The sequence below is a fragment of the Kogia breviceps genome, chromosome 2 (assembly GCF_026419965.1).
Source record: "Kogia breviceps isolate mKogBre1 chromosome 2, mKogBre1 haplotype 1, whole genome shotgun sequence".
NCBI lineage: Eukaryota > Metazoa > Chordata > Mammalia > Artiodactyla > Physeteridae > Kogia > Kogia breviceps.
Genome location: NC_081311.1, coordinates 138,803,790 through 138,826,726, shown reverse-complemented (window position 1 = coordinate 138,826,726; position 22,937 = coordinate 138,803,790). Strand labels below are relative to the sequence as shown.

Genomic DNA, 22,937 nt, shown 5'->3' with positions numbered 1-22,937 from the left:
ACTGAGTGTTGAATAAACATTACTATATTTTTCTTATTATACCTGTGAGAAGCCAGGTTGCTTGGATTTACTTGATCCATAACAAAGGTACCATCATTAATTGGGTGGCATCATGCTCAAGTTCTAGTTGCCATATCTAGGAGGAAAAAACAGACCCAGAGGGCTGAGAGTAAATATTTTACCTAGGCATGGGACTAGATGGTTTTTGTTAGGGCTTATGCTATGTATCTATAGCAGAATGCTTTCCATCTCCAGTTTCTCAAAATGAACTGAAATGGAACTGTTCAGGGCAGTTGCTGGTGTAGAATGTGACAGAATGCTATGTTGCTTTGCATGACCTGTTTCAGGCTGGAGTGTTATTTATTTCCAGGAATGAATTAGGCAAGAGCTGTGATCTGGTTTTTTCCTAGGCAGGTACTGTGTGCAGAAAGAGCTTGGAAACTTTGCTAAACCTGAATCTGCATTAGAGCCCTGGCTATTTTAATGCCTCATATCGAAGAATGGATATTACTCATATTTTGTTTTAAAAAAATGAATCACAGAGTTGAGGAAGAATGTCTGAATTGAGTATCAACAGAATTGTCTTATTTTTCAACGTGCAAAAATTCATGAAACTGTTGACCAGTATTATCCTTATAAACTGTGGCAAAGATTAAGATGTCACAAATAATTTGTAAGTATTAAAAAGCTTTTCATTTTACCAATGTTTCGCTCTTTCCTCCACACGGATGGTACTGTTATCTCTTGTGTTCTTGAGAATTATTGGGATTAATAGGGTGGAGAAGAGCCAAAATTGATCACTTTTCTTAGAAGCTCCTGGAAGTTTTCCTCATTAAATGCTGGGTTGGCTTCCCCAGAGAAGTTATGGAGTTTCTGGAGAGATTTTAAATAGAAGAGATTCTCTTCAGCCTGGATGGCATGGACATGTCCTGCCTACAGGGAGAGAAATGGACAAAATGATTTTTTTTTTTTTTTTGGCCACATCACGCAGCTTGCAGGATTTTAGTTCCCTGACCAGGGATTGAACCTGGGCCCTCTGCAGTGAAAACACGCAGTCCTAACCCCTGGACTGCCAGGGAATTTCCTGAACAAAATGATTTCTACTGTTCTCTTTTTCTATGATCCCTGGACCCAGGAAGTCTCAACATAGGTGCAGGCTCCTTCACAGTGTCTTTGGATCAACAGGTCATGGGAAATCACTATGGCAACGCTGACTACTCTCTGAGGGAATGCTGATAGCAGAACCAGAGGTAGGGAACCCTTGTGGAAGTACTCAAAGGCTTAAGGAAGTTACAGGATTTTGTTGAACTGACACATTGATAGCACAAGTAATGGGGCTGGCAAACTTGATCTTAAGTGATAGACTGCACCTTAGTCAGAATGGCTAATACAGGCTGATTTCTGAATTTATTCCACAAATATTTATTGAACACTGGTCTATGTGCCAGTAATGTGCTAGGCAAGGGAATACGAAGATAAGCAAATCATCATGGTTCCTGATTTCATGGAACTTAAAATTTGATAGGGAGAGTCATACTGTTCACTCTCGAGGTGGCTGTCCCCCTCCCCCGTACGTACAGACAATAATAGGGTGTGGAATGTCATCAGTGGCAAACATTTCTCAGATTTTTATTTTGTTTCTGTCTTCAATATTTTTGGCACTGTGCTAATAGTTATATTCAGTACATGAAAAAATACTACTGTGTTGAAAGCTTTTTAGGAAATTTTGACGGTATTTTTGTACAAAACATTTTTTTGAAAAAGTACTTGTTAATTTATTCTATTTTAATTTGCCAATGTCAATAAAAAGTTAAGAAAAAAAAAACTGATAGGGAAGATCAATATTAACTAACTTACCAGCCCCACAAATACATAATTACAGACTGTGATAAGTGCCCTGACATAAATTATAGGGTGCTGTGAGAATGTAGAAGATGGGAACCTAATTGGGATGAAAAGATGGTGGTCAGATTTTGGAATTGTACACGTTTCCCTGAGGAAGGGGCTGAGATCGTAGGATGAGGAAACTAGATAAGCAGGTAAAATCGGAACGTTCTAGGGAGAAGCATGGTCAAAGGCCCTGAGATGGCAAAATGAGAATAGTAGCCTAAAATGAGGCTCATGAGGCATGCCAGGACAATGTGGTTTGTGTTGTGCATTTTAATCCAGTCAAAGCGCAATGGGAACATACTGAAGAGTTTAGGAGAGTGGAGGTGGGGAGAAGACCAGCATGATCGGATTTTAATTTTGAACAATCTGACTGCAGTGAGGAGAAATCATTGAAGCTACACACAAAGGGTAAATATGCTATAGTTGAGATAAAAGATGATGGAAGCTTGAGAAGATGGTTGTACTGGACATGAAGAGAAGTAGATGGACATGAGGTCTCCTCAGGAGATAAAATTGACAGTAGTTGGTGCTGGACTGGGAAAGGGTAGGTGGGGCGAGGGAGATAGAAACTCCAGATTTGAATATATTGTTCAGATAGAGCTATATCGGACACAGATGGATTTTTAGATCAGACCAGATGGAACATCTGGGAAGTTCTCCTGGTCCCTCCAGACTAAGTGGGGAAGGACCTCCCAAGCTCAATGTGGCAGAAGACGATGTCTCAATTCATCTTGACCACAGATTCCTGGGGAAGCTTCTCTAAGGCATCCTGAGTGACAGCCTCAGCCTTTGGATTACCTTAAGCTCCGTGAAGGAAGGGACCATATCCATTTTGTTCCTGACTATAGGCCAGTGCTTAGCAGAAAGCCCAGCACATATGTCCACCAAAATATTATTGATAAAAATGTATTTCCCCAAGAGCACAGAGAATATGAGAGGTGATGGTGAGATGGAGAGCCGTCTAGGAACCCATAGTTCAGACTCCTGGTGCTGTGACCTTCCCAGGTCCCTCCCCCATGAGTCCCTCCCTCCCTCCCAGGTCTTGTGCTTTTGTTGAGACTATGCCTTTCTACTCCAAATGCCCCCACCTTCTCATTTAGTTGAAAAAGCTTTAAAAATTGCTTGGATGAATATATTTGGTTTCATTTTAAGGTGATATCTTATTTGAGAGCATTCATTTAAGTACAGCATTTTTTTGGTTGGGTGAAACAGGGAGTTACCAATTGTAGCTACTTGGAGAAATTAGTAAAGAAGTCAGGTCTAGGTGAAACAAAGGAAATAACACCATTAGGTAAGCCCAACAACACGGTGGAAAGTTCAGCAAAGGAGGTTCCTGCAGATTCTAAAACTCTGAGGCCCAGAAGGTCAGGGAGAAGCAGGCTAGATTTTTTGTTGTTGTTGTTGTTTTTAATTATTTTTATTTTTATTTATTTATTTTTTTGTGGTACACGGGCCTCTCACTGTTGTGGCCTCTCCCATTGCGGAGCACAGGCTCCGGACGTGCAGGCTCAGCGGCCATGGCTCACGGGCCCAGCCGCTTCGCAGCATGTGGGATCCTCCCGGACCACCCGTGCCCCCTGCATCGGCAGGTGGATTCTCAACCACTGCGCCACCAGGGAAGCCCCAGGCTAGATGTTTTTAAAACAATGAAATGAAGCCAAGATCTAGGAATTCAAGGTGAGAAGGAGGAACCCCAGCAATCAATGCGGATGAACTTCAGCTCCAAGAACAAGCTGAGTGACAGTCACCTAACCCATAGGTGGTTAGTTGCAACCAGAAGAAATCAGGAATCTATAGGTGGACTGTCTCTGGGGCTAGGACCAAGATGGAGATGAGTTCATAAGTAGGTAGTGATGATAGCTGAGATAACTTTGCCTGAGAATTTTTCTATCTGATTCTTGCTGTGATTTTCTTCATTTTCATGCAAAAAGAATGAGTGTATCTTCTCTCAAAATAATGAAATATATGTTCAGGTGGACCTGACACCATTGGAAATGTGATTTTTCAAAGTCATCAGTATGTTGCAAATGTGAAAGGAGGAAACTACCTCATAGGCAGATGTTTCCTGAGAGGTGAGTGTGAATGAATTGAATTACTGATATCTTCTAAGTGACATGGCTTCAAGCAGCAGACATTAAATAGTTTCTTCACAGTAAGTTCAGTGTGTGTGTGTGCGTACAAACAAATATGCACACTAGATAATTTCTCCCGCTGTTTCACCCTATATTAATCTGCAACAAATGTTAAATTTTGACAATTCAGGCTTTTTGTGTAAATATTCAGCCAAACTCTGTGAGTGATACTGGGCTGGGCGCTGGGCTTTGGGCAAACATCCGTTTAGGCAGCTGTTTCTTTTGGATGGGGGGTGGGTCCAGAGTCAACCCAATTTAGAACCCTGATATGAGCCAGGAGCAGACCTGCTCTCACTGTAACTGTAGGTGAAAGAGAGTCTTTGAATTTAGCTCTGTATTTTCATGGGGCTTCAGAGACCCCTCAAATATTGGATATCCAACCATCTCAGGTGTAATTGTATCAGGTAGTCTATGTCTTGTTATATTTACAATAAACCAGAATAAACACACATGCTCTACATTTTTCTTCTTTTGGAATGACTGGTTCCTCTGTTGTTACCATCTTTCCACAGAGAGCTGTATGGGCATCAATGTTCACAGTGGCCTTGAAGAAGCTGTCAGTCCTCTGTAGTTCCCTCTAGGATAGGCAGGCTTGTCTTGGAATCTCCCTACCTCTATTTTTACACTTGTTTCTTTTTTTCAATCCTCCTATTCCTTTTCTCCTTTTCCTTCCCTCCTACTTGTAGTCTTACTTAGTATTTTTCTGCTGCCCTTTAGCTTATACCAGTTCCATAATGCTTCATTACCCTTCCTTTTCTTGCCTGCATCAAAGCTCTAATCCTTATTCTTAATCTTACTCTCAGCAAGATAACACACCTAATCCACTTATGAGAGTACTCATTATCTCTCAATGTTTTGATAAGGGACAAATATTTAACATTCAGGAGTTACTTTTAAGTGCTGTGGACTAGAAGCTTGAGGCAGGCAAGGGGTGGAGATCATTTTGGATGGGAAAGCCTTCCCATTTTCCTTACATCATACCAAGCAGGCAAAGCCTAAATGTTGGACAGGTGTCATACCTGCCCATCTTTTCAAATAAAGTTTGAGAAGGGACCCTGGGACATCATCAGTGATGGTGGGATCTCTTCTTTTACCAAAAGAAGCATCATCTAAATGAGTCCAGGTTGGATTAGGTAAAGAATGAGATGGAGAAGGAGATGTGTCCTTGGAATCAGCCAATCTCATAGCCTGGCGCAGGTGTTTGTGGTCAGCTGAGTCACACTGCCTTGGGATTAGCCAGCTCTACTTTCTTTTTCAACAATAAAAAGTCTTGCAAAACTGCTGGCATGTGAGACAGAGGAATCCAGAAAGTTTTGGCATCTTTTCCAGCAACATAATGGGTTTTAGGGAAGAGACTTGTGAGAGCGTGGTCCATGCATTCCACCACCAGGGAAAGGTCCATGTTCACAAGGGATGTAGTGCCTTTCAGTTTGTCTAGACCTGTAAAAAAGAGACAAAAGCACTTTTGCTTTGTGGAAGAAGAGGAATAGGGGAGTGTGAGGCTAGGTTGCAAAGGGGAGGATGCAGTGAAGGAATTTATTTTGAATTTGCCATTATAACTGGGTCCCCTTGTGATGGGTGTCTATCTATTCCTCAGAAAAGGATGCAACAGTGATTTCTTTAGACCGCTGGCTCTCAAACTTGAGTGAGAAGCAGAATCTCCTAGAGGGCTTGTTAAAAGCCAGGTCCCACCTCTAGTTACTGACTCAGTGACTGTGAAGTGGAACCCAAGAATTTGCACTTCCATCAAGTTTCCAGGTGATGCTGATGGCGCTGGTCCACAGGCCAAACTTTGAGAAGTGCTACTTTAAACCAATGTAGGAAAGATACTTTATAAAATCTCTGAGGCTCCTGAACCCAAGAAGTTAGTAGTTTGATTCCGAATTTGCTTTACGGGAGTACTAAGTTTATAGGAAATGTGAGTGTGCACATGTGCTTGTGCTTGTGTGTGCATATACTCATATAACATGTTTCTCTATAAGTCAGTGAATAAAGAGAGACTTATCTCCCAAAGCCCTGACTCAGGAAGCTAAAGGTATCCTGCTTCTCAGGTAAATGAAGTGTTTGAGTAACGAGCTAAGATACTTTTTTAAAAAAAATAAATTTATTTATTTATTTTTGGCTGCGTTGGGTCTTCGTTGCTGTGCATGGGCTTTCTCTAGTTGCGGTGAGCGGGGGCTACTCTGTTGCAGTGCACGTGCTCTCAGTGCGGTGGCTTCTCTTATTGTGGAGCACAGGCTCTAGGGGCGTGAGCTTCAGTAGTTGCAGCACACAGGCTCAGTAGCTGTGGCACACGGGCTCAGTAGTTGTGGCTTGTGGCTCTAGAGAGCAGCCTCAGTAGTTGTGGCACACGGGCTTAGTTGCTCCGCGGCATGTGGGATCTTCCCAGACCAGGGCTCAAACCCGTGTCCCCTGCGCTGGCAGGCAGACTCTTAACCACTGCACCACCAGGGAAGTCCTGAGCTAAGATACCTTTAAAGAGGCAGGTATTTTATCAAGGGAGTGGTGATGGCTTGGAGCATTCCTCCTAAGCTCTTAAAACATACCTTGAGTGTGTTTTCTCAAGGGAAAATCTATTGTGTTAAATCTTTCTTTCTACTTCAGGGCCAGTAGCCAAAAGTTGTTCAAAGAGTCTAATTGAGGCTAGCTCGTTAAGTCTTAGTCAATTTTAAACTCCTACTACTCCACCTTGCGAAATGAAGCAAGGTGAACTTACATTTGTGGGAGACTTTGGAGCTATGAGTCTGGCTGACCTTGAGGTCCTGGCTCAGAAAACTCGAATGAGCACCCAGGACAAAATAGGGCTCTAAGCCTTTGGGAATTCTGAGAAAGGACACCTGACCCAGGGGCCAAGTCAAAAATAATTTTGAGATGGAAGTTGATGATATATTCACAGGCACTTAGAAAGTATCAAGGTCACCATCAAACAGGGAAAACTCTTTTCAATGAGGGATTTTGTTTCCGAACTTACTTAGAACCTTCAGAGGTGGTACGTGAGTAAGAAACAGAGCGTTTAACGGCAATGGTTGTAACCCTACACATAGTGACACATCAGCACTGGGAGGTTTGTCAAACCAGATGTTCTAGTTGACCTGTGTGTGTGTGTGTGTGTGTGTGTGTGTGTGTGTGGTGTGTCTGTGTGTGTGTGTGTGCGTGTGCGTGTGTGTGTGTGTGTGTGTGTGTGTGTGTGTGTGTAGTGAGGTGGCTGGGGAAGTCAGTCAGTCTAAAATCCTCCCGAGGTGGATCTGACTAGGCTCTTGGCTTCACCTTGAAAACTCCTGGCCTTGAACCTTGCTGCAGTTGGCTGTCTTACCAAGCCTGCTGATGAAGAGGTAAGAATCACAGCTGGGGTTAGAGTGACACAAAATTAGGTGGGGCCCTCTTTGGCTCAAAGCAGGAGCTTAGTAAGTGTTCCGAGGAATGGAAAGTAAACTAACAGGGCCAGGACATTTGACGTGTAGGTGGGCCCCTGATACAGGAAGTTCCAGCAGTTTCTCAATGCCTCTTCCCTGTTACAGTGCACGGCCCAAGAATAGTCGGAGTAGCTGTGCCACTTTGGGCAAGTTACATCCCTGTGCCTCTGTTTCTATAAAATTCAGAGGGTTTGTTTGGGCATTTTATTTTTTCTATTTTTTATTTTTATTTTTTTTTGCGGTACGCGGGCCTCTCACTGTTGTGGCCTCTCCCGTTGCAGAGCACAGGCTCCAGACGCGCAGGCTCAGCGGCCATGGCCCACGGGCCCAGCCGCTCCGCGGCATGTGGGATCTTCCCACACCAGGGCACGAACCCTTGTCCCCTGCATCGGCAGGCGGACTCTCAACCACTGCGCCACCAGGGAAGGTTTGGGCATTTTAAATGAAAGAGTTTGTATAAAGCACTTAGAATGGTGACAAGTACATAGTAAATGTTCATTATGTGTTAGTCATCATTATCTAATCTTTATGATTATTCCTCTATCCCTGACTCAGTCTGACTTTCGTTACTTTTCCTTCTGTCTCCATCTCCCATGCATTCCTGCTCCAGGAGACTTCCACCCAAATAATTTCTTCCTGTTTAGGCCTTATTCAAACCTGACCTTTCCTGTAAAGGCTTCTTAACCAGCAGTACTTTTTATCCTGTGCTGAATTTCTTGGTAATTAGAGAGCATACTATCTAGCACCCCTTCTGGGCTGTTGGGTTGTGTCTCAGAAGTAAAGGATCAAGTTTCTTGCATGTTGTACCGTCTCATTGTTCAGTCTCATCTGCTTACATTTTGTTGTCAACTAGATTGTAAGCTAGTTAAGGGTCAAAGTCTGAGTCTTTATATTTTGTAACCTCCATAAATCCTTGAACAATGTTGAATGAGTGGTCGGTGATTACCAAAAAGAGGAGGTTTGGATAGAGTGAAGACCGTGGGCTCCAGTCCAGGCACGCCTGGGAGAGTTGTATAAACTTGGGTAGGACATTTCACCTTTCCAAGCCTCTGCTCACTACTATAGTTCTTTTGAGGAATAAATGATATAATTTATAAGGCACTTAGTATAGAACTTGGCACTTAGTAAATGCTCAGTAAGTGTTTATAAACACTTGGAGGAGCAAGAGATGACACTGGAATTAATAAGGATCCTTGATCCATATTTGAGATCTCTATTGGTGTATTACCATGAGAACCTTGTTTTTCCAATTATGTTTGAGTCTCCTTCCAGCTATCTAGGACAATGAATACCAGAGGACCCTGGGTCCACCCAGAAACTCACTTTTTTCTATGTAGCCTTCTCCGTATTGTTGTTTGATGTCTGGAGACAGATGCTTCCAAATGGTGAGTTTTCTTTCGGTGGTCTTTACTGGATCTGACAAATCTGTTTTGAACAATCCTGGTTCAATGCATGCGACGTGCACATCAAAAGCTTTCATGTCCCGCCTGTGAAAAGAGCCCATAGAAGATGTTTAATCCAGGTTTACTTGGAGAATGTTTGCTTATGAATCTTCTCATGGAATCATGGAATGGGGTGCATGGGAAAGAGCATCTTGTTCTACCCTCTCAGTTTGCAGATGAGGAAACTGAAGTTCAGGGTGGTGAAGTAAGGGCTGGTTTCGTGGCAGAACAGGAAAGGGATCTGGGTAGACCCACGCCCAGTGCAGTGTTGCCCCAAAAGATAATGTCTCATTAAGTTGACAAGCATTTGGGTTAGGGACAATGTTCTTCTCAGTACTCAAACTACCTGATGATGAAATCGACTAATGGCTGGCCTGTATAGTCAAGTTTACCTCTCCTCCAGGAATGTGAGGAGATTACAGCACAAATGAGGGGTGCTGAGGAATACAGTATGACCATCCCTGTCCTGACAAACCTGCTCCCTATGCTGCTTGGCAAGCTCTTGCATCATGTCGCCTTGGAAAACCAATAGTCTACTGGTTTACTGGGAGACATGGTTTTAAGGGAATATGGTGCCCCTTTCTTTAAAGCAAACCAAAGTATTACAAATGGTTTATGAATAATCGTTCCCTAAATTTAATTTCTATTTCCACCAGGAATATATAAGGAAGTAGTTATTCATTTTAACAGAAGTCTTCATCATAACATTTTTCAAAGAACTCTACCAGTGAACTTAAAATGTGGTTTATCTTAGGTTCTGTTTCTAGAAACATACCTATTGTCTAGTTTGAAGTATATTTTACTAAAAATGCAAATTAGCTTGACCTTGAAAGATTTTGAAATGTATATTGCTTGCATTAAAATTAAAAAGATTATTTTGCAACTTAATTGTATTTTTCCCACCTATTTACTGATCCCCTTTGGATTTTGGAACGTAGCAGTGCCAAGGGGTTATTTGGAAAGCCTTGTCTCTCCATGTGCTCACGAAAATAACATATAGTCTATGTTATTGACTTTAAGTCAATAACATGACTTTAAGTCCACAACTAAGCTTACCAGGTAAGTAAAATGCTTTTACTTTAAGTAAATGACTTTAAGTCCACAACTAAGCTTACCAGGTAAGTAAAACCAGTATGAAACCAGTATGCTTGCTGGGCAAATATAGCTTTAAAGAGCCCCAGCCTTCTTGCAATTGGACTGCTGCTCCTAATCCTCTTATAATATAGAAATTCTGTAGCTGTCACTGGAGTGTGGCCTGAATACACAGTAGCATTTCTAATACCAGCTCCAAGCCTTAGAAAGAAATAACACCCTTATTGGTTAATTTCAAGCATGGTATAGTTGCATTGTACTCCTACAAGCCCGTCAGTTGAAATCTCTTTTTAAAAGTGAGTAAATCCCTAAGTATACTAAAATTTTATTAGGATACTGTTGCTGAAATCACAGAACTAAAGGGCAACCAAAGAGACTAATGGAGGTTCACCATGACCCTGCTTATCAAAGTGCAGTCCCTGAATCACGGGCAGTACTTGGGTACTTCTTAGAAATGTAGAAACTCAGGACCCACCTGAGACCCACTGAATCAGAATCTGCATTTTGACAAAATCCTCTGGTGATTTACTGTTTGAGAAGTGTTGTTCTAATGCTATTGTGTTTATTTCCTGGGAGAATCAAACCAGGCAACCAGATTAAATGGCAAAATGGAGTTGCTCTGTCTTTATTAGTCTCCATGGAATAATCTGACCTTTTACTGGTAAGCTAAGCCTAGATCCATGGTTTAGATTACAAACTCTAACATGTGCTTTCAACACATGCTGGTTGAATAAATAAATGTATAAATCGAAGAAAAGGCTATATCTAATTTGTCTTTCTTCCCTAAGGCACACTCTGCTGGATACCCTCCATTTGCTCCTCTAGTCCCCTCCACCCTTCTTCCTGCACTACATTCCGGGATTTTGCCTTCTGTTGGGTACAGTCAGTTGGGAGTACTGGTGGGAGATCAGAGGGAGTGATGAGAAGAGGTTGAGCTAGTTATTCCTCCTGCGGTGTGGACACTGGTTGGTTTCATCCCTCACCTGAAGGTGATAGCCTCTATGTATCCAGGTTCTGGAGACGGCCCTGTCTCCTTGTCCCTTCAGTCCTGTGGACAGATATACCTCTGGTGGCATTAACTCCTAGAAACTACACTACCTTTTGAGATTTCCCTGCACAGCTCCCCTGTCTGCAAACATCCTTTCAGTAAATCTGCTTCATTGACCCAATTTTAATGTGCTTCCATTTCCCATGAGAACGTTAACTGATATAACCATTTGCAGTTTAGAGGCTTTGAACTGACAGTCACAGGTTCTGGTTTCAGGGAAGATGCATTAAGCACACACATTCCTGTCTCTCCCATTGAAAGCAGCTACAATACCTGGAGAGAATGCATGGAGCAGCTATTTAAAAACTCTAAAAATAAAATGTTAGTAGGCAAAGTAGGGAAGAAGAGTAGATTTTGAAATACCACTGAACCAAACGTGGGTTTCCTATATTTCCACTGCTTTAGATCCCTGGTCTGGACTCAAATCAACCTCAAAACTCAGAAGTAGAAGGAAAGAATTCCAGGAGAGACCCAATTCATAAACAGAGAGAACTCCAGGTGAAGCCCATTGTTCTGGCTTGAGGAGTTGGCGTGGGGGATCATAATGCTCAAAGAGAGCAGGGACTCCTCTTCCTTCCTTCCTTCCTTCTTTCCTTCCTTCCTTCCTTCTTTCCTTCCTTCCTTCCTTCCCTCCCTCTTTCTTCTTCTTTCCCTCCTTCCCTTCCATCCTTCCTCCCTCATTCTTTCTTCCTCTCGCTCTTTCATTCCTCTTCCTTCCTTCCTTCCTTCTTCTTTCTTTCTTTCTCTTTCTTTCTGAAGAAAGGAAGAGAGAGGGAGGGAGAGAGAGAGAGAAAGAGAGAGAAAGAAAGAAAGCTTTCAGAAAAGAAAGAAAAGATAAAGAAGAACCAAATGAAAATTTTACACTTGAAAAATACAATAATCAAAATAAAATATTTACTGGCTGGACTTATCAGTAAAATGGAGAAGATGAAGGAAAAGCAGTGAATTTGAAGACAGATCATTAGAAATTACCTAATCTGAACAGCAAAGAGAAAAGTAATTGAAAAGGTGAACAGAAACATAGGGATCTGTGGGACAAAACCAAAAGGTCTAACATTTGTGTTAGAATCCTAGGAGGAGGATTAGTGGATTGTAGAAAAAAAAAAAGTTTGGAGAAACAGTGGCTGAAAACTCCCCAAATCTGTCAAAAGGTATAAACCTATAGATTCAAGAAGCCCAGTGAACCTCAAACATCATAAACCCAAAGTAATTCATGTCTGTGCACACTGAGTTGGGGGACTTTGTTTATTAAATCGGTCATCGTATGGTTTTATGCTCTGGGATTCTTTGATAGCACACAGCAAAAAGATGTGGTCAATGCTTTCTGGTGGTAGCAGAATCTTCACCTCTGATTAGCAAGCTCCTACTCTGAGTTTCTTTTGGAAATGGAAGCATCAGAGGAAAGCTGTCTTTCTTGTCCTTGGGGTGGGTCTGGGGAGGTTACCATACATTCAGATATAGTGTGTGAGGTTTGAGTCCAGAACTTGCAACAAGAGGAAAGAAAATGCTGCATAGCTGAGTCATTATTTACCAGATAATTTTCTATCGAGGGTTTAAATAAAATGCTACTGTTGTGTTTGCAGCTGACAGTAACACCAACAGAGAGACCTGATTTAGGTTCTCTCTGTGATTCCCTGTTAAATAAGCTGATCTGTTGAATATAAATTTGCCACCACTATCCACATCATGCACTAATGCAAAAAGGAAAAAAGACTTCGACAGAATTATGTTCAAATCTCAATTCTACCACTTGACAGCTGGGTGACCTCGGGCAAGTTGCTTCATCTCTCTTAGTTACAGTGGTATCATCTATAAATTGGGAATAGCATAAAGCACCAAATATAGTGTCTGGTACATAAATAAATGTTCAGTGAATGTTAGCACCTATTATTTTCTAATATGTCCATCTTTGCTTTACCTTAAGCTGTCATTGAAGGCTTCTACTGCATATTTGGATGGAGCATAGCCCCCTCCGCTGAATGCAAGCCGACCCCCAATGCTGGAGACGTTGATAACCCTCCCTCGAGCTTTTTTGACCAAGGGAAGCATATTTAACGTGACACTGATGAGTCCAAACAGGTTCACTTCAATAGGTTCTCTGTAGTCCTCCACTGTCAGCCAGTCGGTGGGTGCCAGCACGCCGAGAACACCAGCATTGTTGATCAGACCCCAGAGACCTAGAACAGAGAGGAAGGGAAGGAGGTGTGGTAGAAGGTGGCATTATATGGGCATCCTTGATGGAAATACAGCCCTTGCTTTACCTGATGGTGCCATTTCCTCCTTTTGTCATACTCCTTCCTGCTTTGAAATACTTTGCTGTCTTGGGAAGTGAGAGCACAGAGGGTGAGAGGCTAAACTGAAATGGCTGAAGTTCTGTGACTGGAAGCCAATCTCACAATTCTTCTGTTTCTGCTTCTGAATATCAAATACTGATACTGTCTGAGTGAGACTCTTTGCTTTTTAATCCCAGATGTGAGTAAATTGGTCGATTTTTCCTACCGTGCTAGATGGCAAATCCAGAGAATATTTATAAACAGTTCTTTATAGACAAAGAACAACATTGATCTATTTCGCAGTTATTTTTGGTAAAAATCCAGTCATTCACTTGGCTTAGTTTATGGTGGGGAGCATTTAATATTGTTAAAGGTGTTTGGAATTCAAACATTAAAAAATAACTGGAGCCTCATCAAACCATCGCTTTTGAAAGTTTCAGAGTCTCAACTATATGATGAAGATGTGATAGAGAAAAACCACATACAGTTGTTTTTTCCTTTGTGGACTCAAATATCTCCATTCATGAGAATATTTCAAACTTGGTCCAAGCCAATGAAAGTATTCTAGTTCAGAATGCTGCTATCTTTGCAGAGTCTGAGGCAGAATGCTGTCCAGTGACTCACTACTCTATCATGACTATCTAAGACACCTTTGCTCAGATCCTCAGACCATTTTCTTCCTTTCCCAGTGAAAATGTGTGCGCTCTGGAACCATTTTGTAGTGAGAAGTGGGTCCCAATCCAGATGACAATTTGGAGATTGCCCCAATGATCTCCTCTAGATTTTAGCCCCAAGTTCTCTGCTGTGCAGGGGGCTAGAGTAGCACTTCACAGGAAAAGACCAGTAAAAGTTAATACCTCTATCTCAGTTCTTTAAATTCACCCACTGGGACTTAGGATAATGTGGGCTGTGTCTCTCATGCACGTGGAGAGCTTGCAACTTAGAACTACTCAGGGGTTATTCTAAAATTTCTCCAATCTTCTCCAGTACACAGCTGGTATTTAGGAAACATTTTTTTTGGAGAAACTATTTAAAATCAGAACACATTTTATTTAGCTTTGGTAACTTCTCAACCCCCCTTCCATTCTTCCATCCCCACATCACTCGCCTTTCTCTCCTGCTTGGTTTTTCACCCACTGGGCAGTCCTCTTGACACTTTCTGGGTCAGTTACATCCAGAAGCACAGTATGAAGCCTCTCTGAGGTTTCTTCCTTTAAAGCTGTTGATCCTGATTCAGTCAGACAGGTAGCAATTACATGAAATCCTTTTTTATCAAAAGTTCTGGCTGCCAAGTTTCCAAAGCCAGTGTCACACCCAGTGATGAAAATGTACTTATCAGTGATGTCTGTGATCTTTAGCTGTCCTTTATAATGCCATAGAAAACCACAAAGGATCAGGAAGGCTAACACCCAAAAGAGCATTTTCCCCCTGTGTATGACAGAGACGCTTCTTTCTTGAACAGGAAAAGAAGATGGTGTCCTGAGTGTTCAACATTAGAAAGAGAATTCAAATTAGAACCATTAAGGCATTATAACCCAGGAGTGATGAACTTAAAGATATCTTAATGCATTTGTGTGGATAAATGGATTGTTAAAATACAATAACTCTTATTTGGTTGGGAAGATGGCCATTTAAGCGCTAAAACTCTCCCCTAAAGTAATGCAAAAACTAATCAAATAGTAGAAAAAGTAATGGCAAAGTTGACACAGGTCATTGGGTTGATAAGACATTTATTTCCTGCATATATATACAAATATTTCTTTCCTTAATAAGGAATACAAACATACACACAGATAGAATGGTACACACTCATGTGCACACATACACACAATTTTATTTCTATTGCTTTACAAGGAACAGATTATTTCAGATAAAAAATAGTGTAATATATCTTCACTTATCATGGAAAATTTGGGCTCTGCTTTCATCTGTTTTTCATCTGTTTTTCCTGATCTATAGCTAAAGAAAGAAAAAAAGAGTGAAAGAATTGTTAACTGATAAACCTAAGTCAGATGTAAATGGTAGGTTTGTGCAAACTAGTTCATTCTTGTGATATAGCTGTGACTATTTCTAAAGCAGTCAGGTTTTTAGACTATCGTGGCATAAAAAATTGGTATCGTTTCTCCAAATCTTCCCTCTGTAGGAGTTATTCATTTGTTGCAAATCATGTCCATGTAGCAGGATTTCCCCTTCTCAAATATATAAATACAATAAAAATATATAATTTTGAGGGGTGGGGTGGTGTAACCAACTCTTGCAAAATTTCATATTTAGACATTGTAAGGAAATTTCATGTTTATATATTCAATTAGTATAGTGTTTTGTTCAAGTCCTGGTCTTGATAAATAATTGTCAAATAACTAAATGTTGACTATATTCCCTGAATGGATTCTGTAGCCTTTACTGCAATCTGAACTCCCAACGGAATTTTGTGAAAAATGCAAATACTCATGGGGTTTCACGTGCCCTAGAGCAGAGAGTGGAAATTTTCTGTGTCTTTGTGTTCCACCGATGGCAGGCCTAAGGTGAGCAATAGTAAAACAATGGCTTACATTTATGAAGCATTCTGCACTGCACTTTTCCATAGAGGTCTCCTTTGATCCTCTTAACAGCCTTCTCAGTTAGAGAGGGCACATTGCCTGCCTCATTTTATAGGAAACTTAATATGCCAGTTAATAAGTGTAAAAGGAATGATGGAATTAGCAAATCATCATTTGGCAACTGACATTGTGACAATTGTTCCAGGCAATTTTAAACTAGTGGGTGAAATTCTGACGAGAAACAATAACCATAGAATCTCAAAGAATCTCTGCATAAGATTTGTACTAATTAAAAAGAGAGCAATAGTAATTTCACAGTGGAGAAAACTGACAGATACCACTTTAACCGAGTGATAAAAATGAACACTACTAGTTATGGGACAAACCAACATCATGTCCCTCCTGGTATAGCCACGGAGGACACGGCAGCACTTCTGTGCATAACTGAAAGCTAATCATGCATAAGGCACATCTTTCAATTCTACCCAATGTATGGTATGGCCTGTACTCTTCAAAAATGTCAAAGGCATGAATGAAGGAAAAGAAGGACTGAAGACTGTTCCTGATTAATGGAGACTAAATAGAAGTGACAACCCCATGTAACTTGTGATCTTGCACCAGAAAATCACTTTTTTCTTTTGTCAAAAAGAACATTTTTAGGTTGACAAGTGAAAGTTGAGTAAGCTCTGTAGATCTGATAAATAATACTGCATGAATATCAATTTCTCAATTTTGATAATTTACTATGATTATGTAGAAAATGTCCTGCTTTTTAGGAAATACACACAGAAGTATTTAAAGATTAAGTAGCACCATGTCTTCAACTTACTCTCAAACAGTTTAGGAAATAATAAGAATATGTATATAAACAAATATATTAGGAACACATATGTTCTCTGAGGAGAGAATAAGAGTGTAAATGTGGTACAATGTCAGTATCTGGGGATTCTGGGTTGTACTATTCTTTCAACTTTTCCATAAGTTTGAAATTAATTCAAAACTAAAAAGTTAAAAATTTGGCAAAGGAAAAGAAAACTTTTTTTTTTTTTTTTTCTGAGAAAAGTGTTCGACTGCCTTGAGTTCCATGCACAGAATAGGTAAGAACTATTTCATACCCAGGACTTCAGAATCTAGTGACCTTGGACACTGAGTTTTCTGCCTTCTACTCTTTGGCAAGTTCACCTTCATAACCACTGGAGAAAAACAAAAACTCAAACCAAAGCAGTCAGACTCCCTCTCCTCATCTTCTCTACAGCCCGCTTAACCTCCTCCTTCCCTAGCCAAACCGGTTTTTCCTTGATAACAAGCAAACAGAGAGCAGGTTTTAGTTGTTAGGGATGGGCTCACATTCAAATGTGTTGCCCTCACTAGTTACCCCTCTGAGCTGAGGGTCATTTCAGATGCTGGTGTCCCAGCCTGCAGCCCAAATCTGAGGACAGCAAACTTTGACCTAGAGTTTTGCAAAGCCTGTCCTTTCCCCAAAGATTATCATCCAAAAATACTGGTCTTCTTCAGTTCCTAAGGTTCACATTCCTCTAGGTCATTGGACCAAGTCAGCCACAAACCAACACATACCTTTGTCCTCTAATAGTATTTTAGCCAAGATGCCACCTCTGAGTAACAACCATGGGTTGGTCAGAGTGGTTGGGAACATGACCTGTACACAGAAGCTGACTGATGGCTGATTGGTTCATTGACCACCAAGAAGTAAATGAGTAACAGCAACTAATAGGTCTGCTTCAACCTTAGTCAGCCAGGTGTGGTCACCTCCACATCGTTCTCTGGTGACAGCAATTCAGTGACTCAGGACACTGACTTAGGTGCTTGGGCTGTTTGCTTATCTGTTGTGTTTTCCAATTTATCTCACACAAACTGCTTGGTAGGGGTACAAATCCCTTGGCAAGAAGCACCTAGGTCTGCAATAGTCCTTCTAGCACCCAGGGGCTGTGAGCCTCTTGACTCGTCAAGGACCAGAACCAAGTAAGAGAAAGCAGATCTGCAGCCCCTACAGTGCAGTGCAAAAGGATGGGTGCAATTCTGACTATAAGTCCTCGGAATCAGGCTGGTAAAGTTTCAGTCTCAGTTCCTCTACCATCAGAAGGCCTTTGGATAAATTACTTTCATTATCTTTGCCTCCATTTTTCTCTCTGTAATATGGAGATAATAACTTCTACCTTGAAGAGTACTTGGTGAAATAAAGTGACTAGGTGTGCTACACAGGAAGAACCTTGTCGTATGGCAGGATCAATCATTTTCACTTTGTGAGGGGGCTGCTCTATGCCTTGCCCATATTTTGGATTGGGTTCTCAACCTCAGTACTTCTGCAATTTTGGGTCAGATAATTCTTTGTTGTGGGGGTTTGTCCTGTGTATTACAGGATGTTTAGCAGCACCCCTGGCCTCTATCGTCTAGATGCCAGTAGACCCCCTCCCCAGTTGTGACAACCAAAAGTGTCTCCAGACATTGCCAGATGGCCCCTGGGGATAAAAGCACTCCCATTTGAGAACCACTGGTCTAGCACTGACTTGTCTTACGGGCCCAGAACTGTACAGCATCAAAACTACTTTTCTGGAAACTCGGTCGTTGGTTCCTCAGTAGTGCCACATTGATAAGAGTTCATATTTTTTTATTGTCTTACCAGAAAAGTTTTGTTATTTATAAATATTATTCATACCCTGCTGCTATAAGCATCAATTTCTATGTTTTAAAAAAAAATAATTGCCTTTTTGTCATCAGGAGGATAGAAGGCAGTGAACAAAGCCAAATTTATGTGTGATACAATCTGTGAATTTAGAAATTACCAAATGAGCGCTCACAGCTTTTATGAGACCTAAATTCTGGCTGAGCCTTTTGAGTTTGAACCTCTCTGGACTCCTCTGGGGCACCTTTCAGATGGGTGGCCTGCTGACTACAGAATTCAGAGGATGCTCCTAGAAAGCCATGGCCCTTGGGATTCCCAACTGACCAAGTCAGGTAGAAATGATAATAACTCTATGATTTATTGAGTATTACCACATTCTAGGTGCTCTGCTAGGATCTAGAAATATTTTTCTCATTCAAACCTTACAGTACAATTATCTGTATTTCATGGATGAGGAAACAAATTCAGAAATGCATGTTAATTGGCTCAAGATAGAGTTGTGCTGTTCTGGGGACTGCTATGCAGGCCACTCAATCCCAACATCCATGCTTTAATCCTCTGCTCCACTGCTACCTGGATTCCCACGCAACTCTGGGTTATGTGTACACTTCTCTACACCACCTGTGCATTGTGTGATAGTTGGTATTAAGCAAATAAATGTAGAAGGAAAGAAGGAGGAGAGGGAGAGAAGGAAGTTTCCACTTGAGCACCAGGGTTCTAGTGATAATTGGATTAATCTTTGAGCCCTCTAAATCATCAGGGCATCATCATCATCATCATCATTATTACCGTCATATAGTCACACCTACAAGTTAGATCACTTTAAACACTTTTGAAAAGTGTTCAAATAAAATTTATCTCATTAAATTGTCAAAATACTTCTGTGAGCTAAGTAGGGTAGATGTCACACATAAGGTCATTTGCCAGAGAGTGGCTAGATCTAACATTTTGATCCCAAGTCCTAAACTGTGTAAAAAGAGAAGTAGAAATAGAGATGAACACATTATCAGTCAACAGGAAAAATGAAAATACATTGTCAGAATTCTCCACCATGCCACAAAGACTCAAAAGGAACCAAGAAAGGAGAACTAATTTTCTCTTTCATCTGCTCGTGAAGGGCTGAAGAGTAACTGCTTGGCTGCAACTATAGGAAAGTATTGCAACTCGATTGCTGACCTTGCCCACTTCTGCTTCTTTTAATTTTCTCTTTCTGGGTTTCTTTTCCTAGTAAACTATCTAAAATAAGATCCTTTAATTTCACTTCTCTTAGTCGCCTTTCTCTGCCCTTTAAAAATATATGACACAGTTTAAAAGAAACAAAATGGAAAATAATGTCTTAACGTTTCAATGTCATTGCAAGGTATACTTTTTATAACAAATGTAGAATTCTTTCCATACAACTTGGTTGTATTTCCACAGAACTTCACAAAAGACTTTTGTTTTAGAAAGCAATACTGAGACTGGCTAATCACACTGATTGTTAAGGGATTTGTAGAATCTTTATTATTTTTCAATTTGTTGCAATCATGGCCTGAGTTGAATCAACAACTACGTTTTTATCAAAATACATCAAGTAGAGAACATTTAGCAATTGTTTTCTAAAATATTTTCTTTCTGAGGTTCTCTTGCACAAGCTTTCTTAGTGTTGACAGCAGTCTGACTGGACATGTATGTCCTTTTACGTTTAAATATTGTAAACCTGGTTAATTGACACCAAATTCCTTTTTAGTTTTACCTTTTCATTGAATCAAGAAATTCTGTCACTATTTCACCTAACTGGCCTTTCTGAGATTTCTGTGGCACTTTTCTTTAAGAAAAATGACACTTGTGCCTAATGACACAAACTAATTCATATGACTGATGAATGATGTTCCTGTGGAAAAAAATGTTCAAGTTGGGCACCCAGAAATCTAAAAAATTTTTAAAAATGAAGTTGAGGGACCTTACCTGAAATAGCCTACATAAGGCAGCAAACGCCCCGTTGAGGGTCTGATTAAAATGATAATGATTATGATGTCCCTGATAATACAGCTGAGATGGTATTCATCCTTGTAAGTTCCCTCTCTCAGTGGGAAGAAGAAGCTCCTCCACCAGTTATGTTCCCCTTGCATCCAGCTTCCTGCAGGAGGGAGGCGGCCCGCAGTTCCCAGTGTGCCCTGCGGAGTGGGACACTGAGGTATGGAGGGGGGTGTGCCTCTTTGCAGACTCATTCAGGCTCCTGGCAGAGGTGCGCCAGCCCACTCTTTTGTAGGGAAGACCTGATGAATTTACGTTTTGCATTCTTTAGTTCTAAGGAAAAAAGTATCTCTTTCTTTTGCTTTCTCTCAAAACTTTTAAATTATAATTGATAAAAACATCCATAATAATAAATAAATTAATTAATATTTCCAGTCCCTCCTAGGTTTATTATTTTGCCGATATGCTTCCTGACAGTACTGGCAGGTTAAGAATTGTTGTTCAAGCCGTGGTTACCTTATTTATGTTGCTGAATAAAAGTTGCTAATTGGAAGACATTGTGTATTGTATTTTATTATAGCTTAGTTACAAAGCTTCAAGGAAAGCTTAGAATACAGAGAGAATGTTATGTAGAGATGCAGAAAGCGTGTTCAGATCTTCAGTATATTTCTTTTCTTTTCTTTTTACGCGGACCTCTCACTGCTGTGGCCTCTCCCGTTGCGGAGCACAGGCTCCGAACGCGCTGGCTCAGCGGCCATGGCTCACGCACGGGCCCAGCCGCTCCGCGGCATGTGGGATCTTCCCGGACTGGGGCACGAACCCGTGTCCCCTGCATCGGCAGGCGGACTCTCAACCACTGCGCCACCAGGGTAGCCCAGTGTATTTCTTTTAGTCTCAGTTATCTTTGAGCAGAAGCAGAGTTTTTAAAGACAGTACCTTGAGAAAGTGACATGCCTTATAAGGGTTTTAAAACCAATTCCCATTTTCTCCATTTGATATGTAGGAGACAATAATTTTTTCCTTGCATTTAAATATTGAGCTTTGTCCTAAAAATTGGGCACACTTTTAGAATGTCTAAAGTACAACAAAGATGATACAACATTTAATTTGCATTTTATGCAGTATCTAGCCAAGGATTTTTTTAGAGCACTTACTAAGCTAAATAAAACATAATCCTTACCCTGGAGCTAATAGTGTAGCAGGACATTTCAGAACTATTTGTACAACCCTAAATTGAATTTTAATTTAAAAGTGTGTTTTCTTTGAACTTTCCCCCCAGCTGCTAAAAATCAACCTGCTGAGAGAGAGAGAGAGAGAGAGAGACACCACACTACCGTTTGCATCATAAAACCTTTAACAAGGGCTGTCCTTGAAGCCACTAAACTGACTTTCTCCCTTTCTCATTGTATGTTGGGAGTTTCAGGTAAAATCCCAACGTGAATCATAAAATGGAGAGTAATTATACGAAGTAGGTTTATTATTGTAATCCCAGTGTCCAGGAATCAAAGGTGCGTTGAGGACTTTCCCTGCTTCCTTCTGGACTAGACGACGTTTTTCTCACTCAGCTAGCCTGTGTGTGTGTGTGTATTTGCCTAAATTGACATCTGAAAATATTGGTAAAGCAGGTAGACAAACAGGCCTGACCTGCAGTTGGTAGCAAACCTGTTGTTCCAATCAGAAACTCAGCGAAGATTCTCACTCTTTTGGGAGCCTCTTCCCACTCCAGTTTGCAATTAATTATAAGATTCACAGATGGTGTCAAATAGGCACAGAGAGATGAACTAGACGTAAATGTAATTGTAACTCTAGGGTGCTAAAGAACATTCAAAGAGAAACCTGGGGAAGTTCAAGGCAAGGTCTCGAGGGACACTGAGATCTTCTGTGGTGAAATGGACCCAGTGCCCATTACAGCCTCCTAACATATCACTTTTTTTTTTTTATAGTAACCGTTGACTGCAGCATGAAAGACAACTTGATTCATTTTGTAAGACCAAACAGTTTGAAGACTGACATGAGAAATGAAGGAATAAATGACAGAACTCCATCATCGGTTACCTTATTTAAGATGAACGGGGACACAGAAGCTGGTGTGGACTGGCTGGGCTGCTTTTGATCTGCCCGCTGTGCTGGGGAAGGAAGGGTTGTGCCACCCTGACGTCGAAGATCCTCTTAGGGTGGAGGTGCCTGGGCTCCTGTTAAACTCAAAGTACTTAAATGTGTGAGGAGTCCTCAGGTTCCCTCCTCCCTCTGTGAGTCACCCTCGCTGTGACTCGGGGTGATGACTAAATCTCTCTTCTGCGGTTGAAGGAAGCAAAGAAGTTGTGTGTCATGTGTTTCCAAAGGAATCAGCAATATCTTTAGTAAACGAAAGGTAGTTCCTTTTAAAAGGGACTTACAAATGATCAATAACACCACTTTCACTGTGAGTACTGAAATAATAATGAAATAATTAACATGGAGACTGTCTGTAAATTGCCCAGTGCATTGTTTTAATTATTTAAGTTTTGGAT

At 41.0% G+C, this 22,937-nt stretch overlaps 1 protein-coding gene across 1 annotated transcript; it reads right to left on the bottom strand.

The window, feature by feature from the left end:
- Positions 1-3,331: 3,331 nt before the first annotated feature.
- Positions 3,332-22,647, bottom strand: DHRS9 (dehydrogenase/reductase 9). The gene is made up of 5 exons (XM_059053973.2): positions 22,483-22,647; positions 14,399-14,769; positions 12,936-13,194; positions 8,759-8,922; positions 3,332-5,462 (listed from the first exon to the last, which is right to left on the bottom strand). Exons 2-5 carry the CDS (start codon positions 14,709-14,711, stop codon positions 5,239-5,241), a joined length of 960 nt encoding a protein of 319 aa, XP_058909956.1. The 5' UTR covers positions 14,712-14,769; positions 22,483-22,647; the 3' UTR covers positions 3,332-5,238.
- Between the last annotated feature and the right edge of the window lie 290 nt (positions 22,648-22,937).

What these genes read in the sequence shown, in the direction of transcription:
- DHRS9 (XM_059053973.2), bottom strand. Translation starts at nt 14,711, where the DNA reads ATGCTCTTTTGGGTGTTAGCCTTCCTGATCCTTTGTGGTTTTCTATGG. An exon ending in AAACCAAGCAGGAGAGAAAG is followed by an intron (nt 13,195 to 14,398) that starts GCGAGTGATGTG and finishes TCTCTGTTCTAG; the next exon opens with GTCTCTGGGGTCTGATCAAC. An exon ending in GCCTTCAATGACAGCTTAAG is followed by an intron (nt 8,923 to 12,935) that starts GTAAAGCAAAGA and finishes CTCTTTTCACAG; the next exon opens with GCGGGACATGAAAGCTTTTG.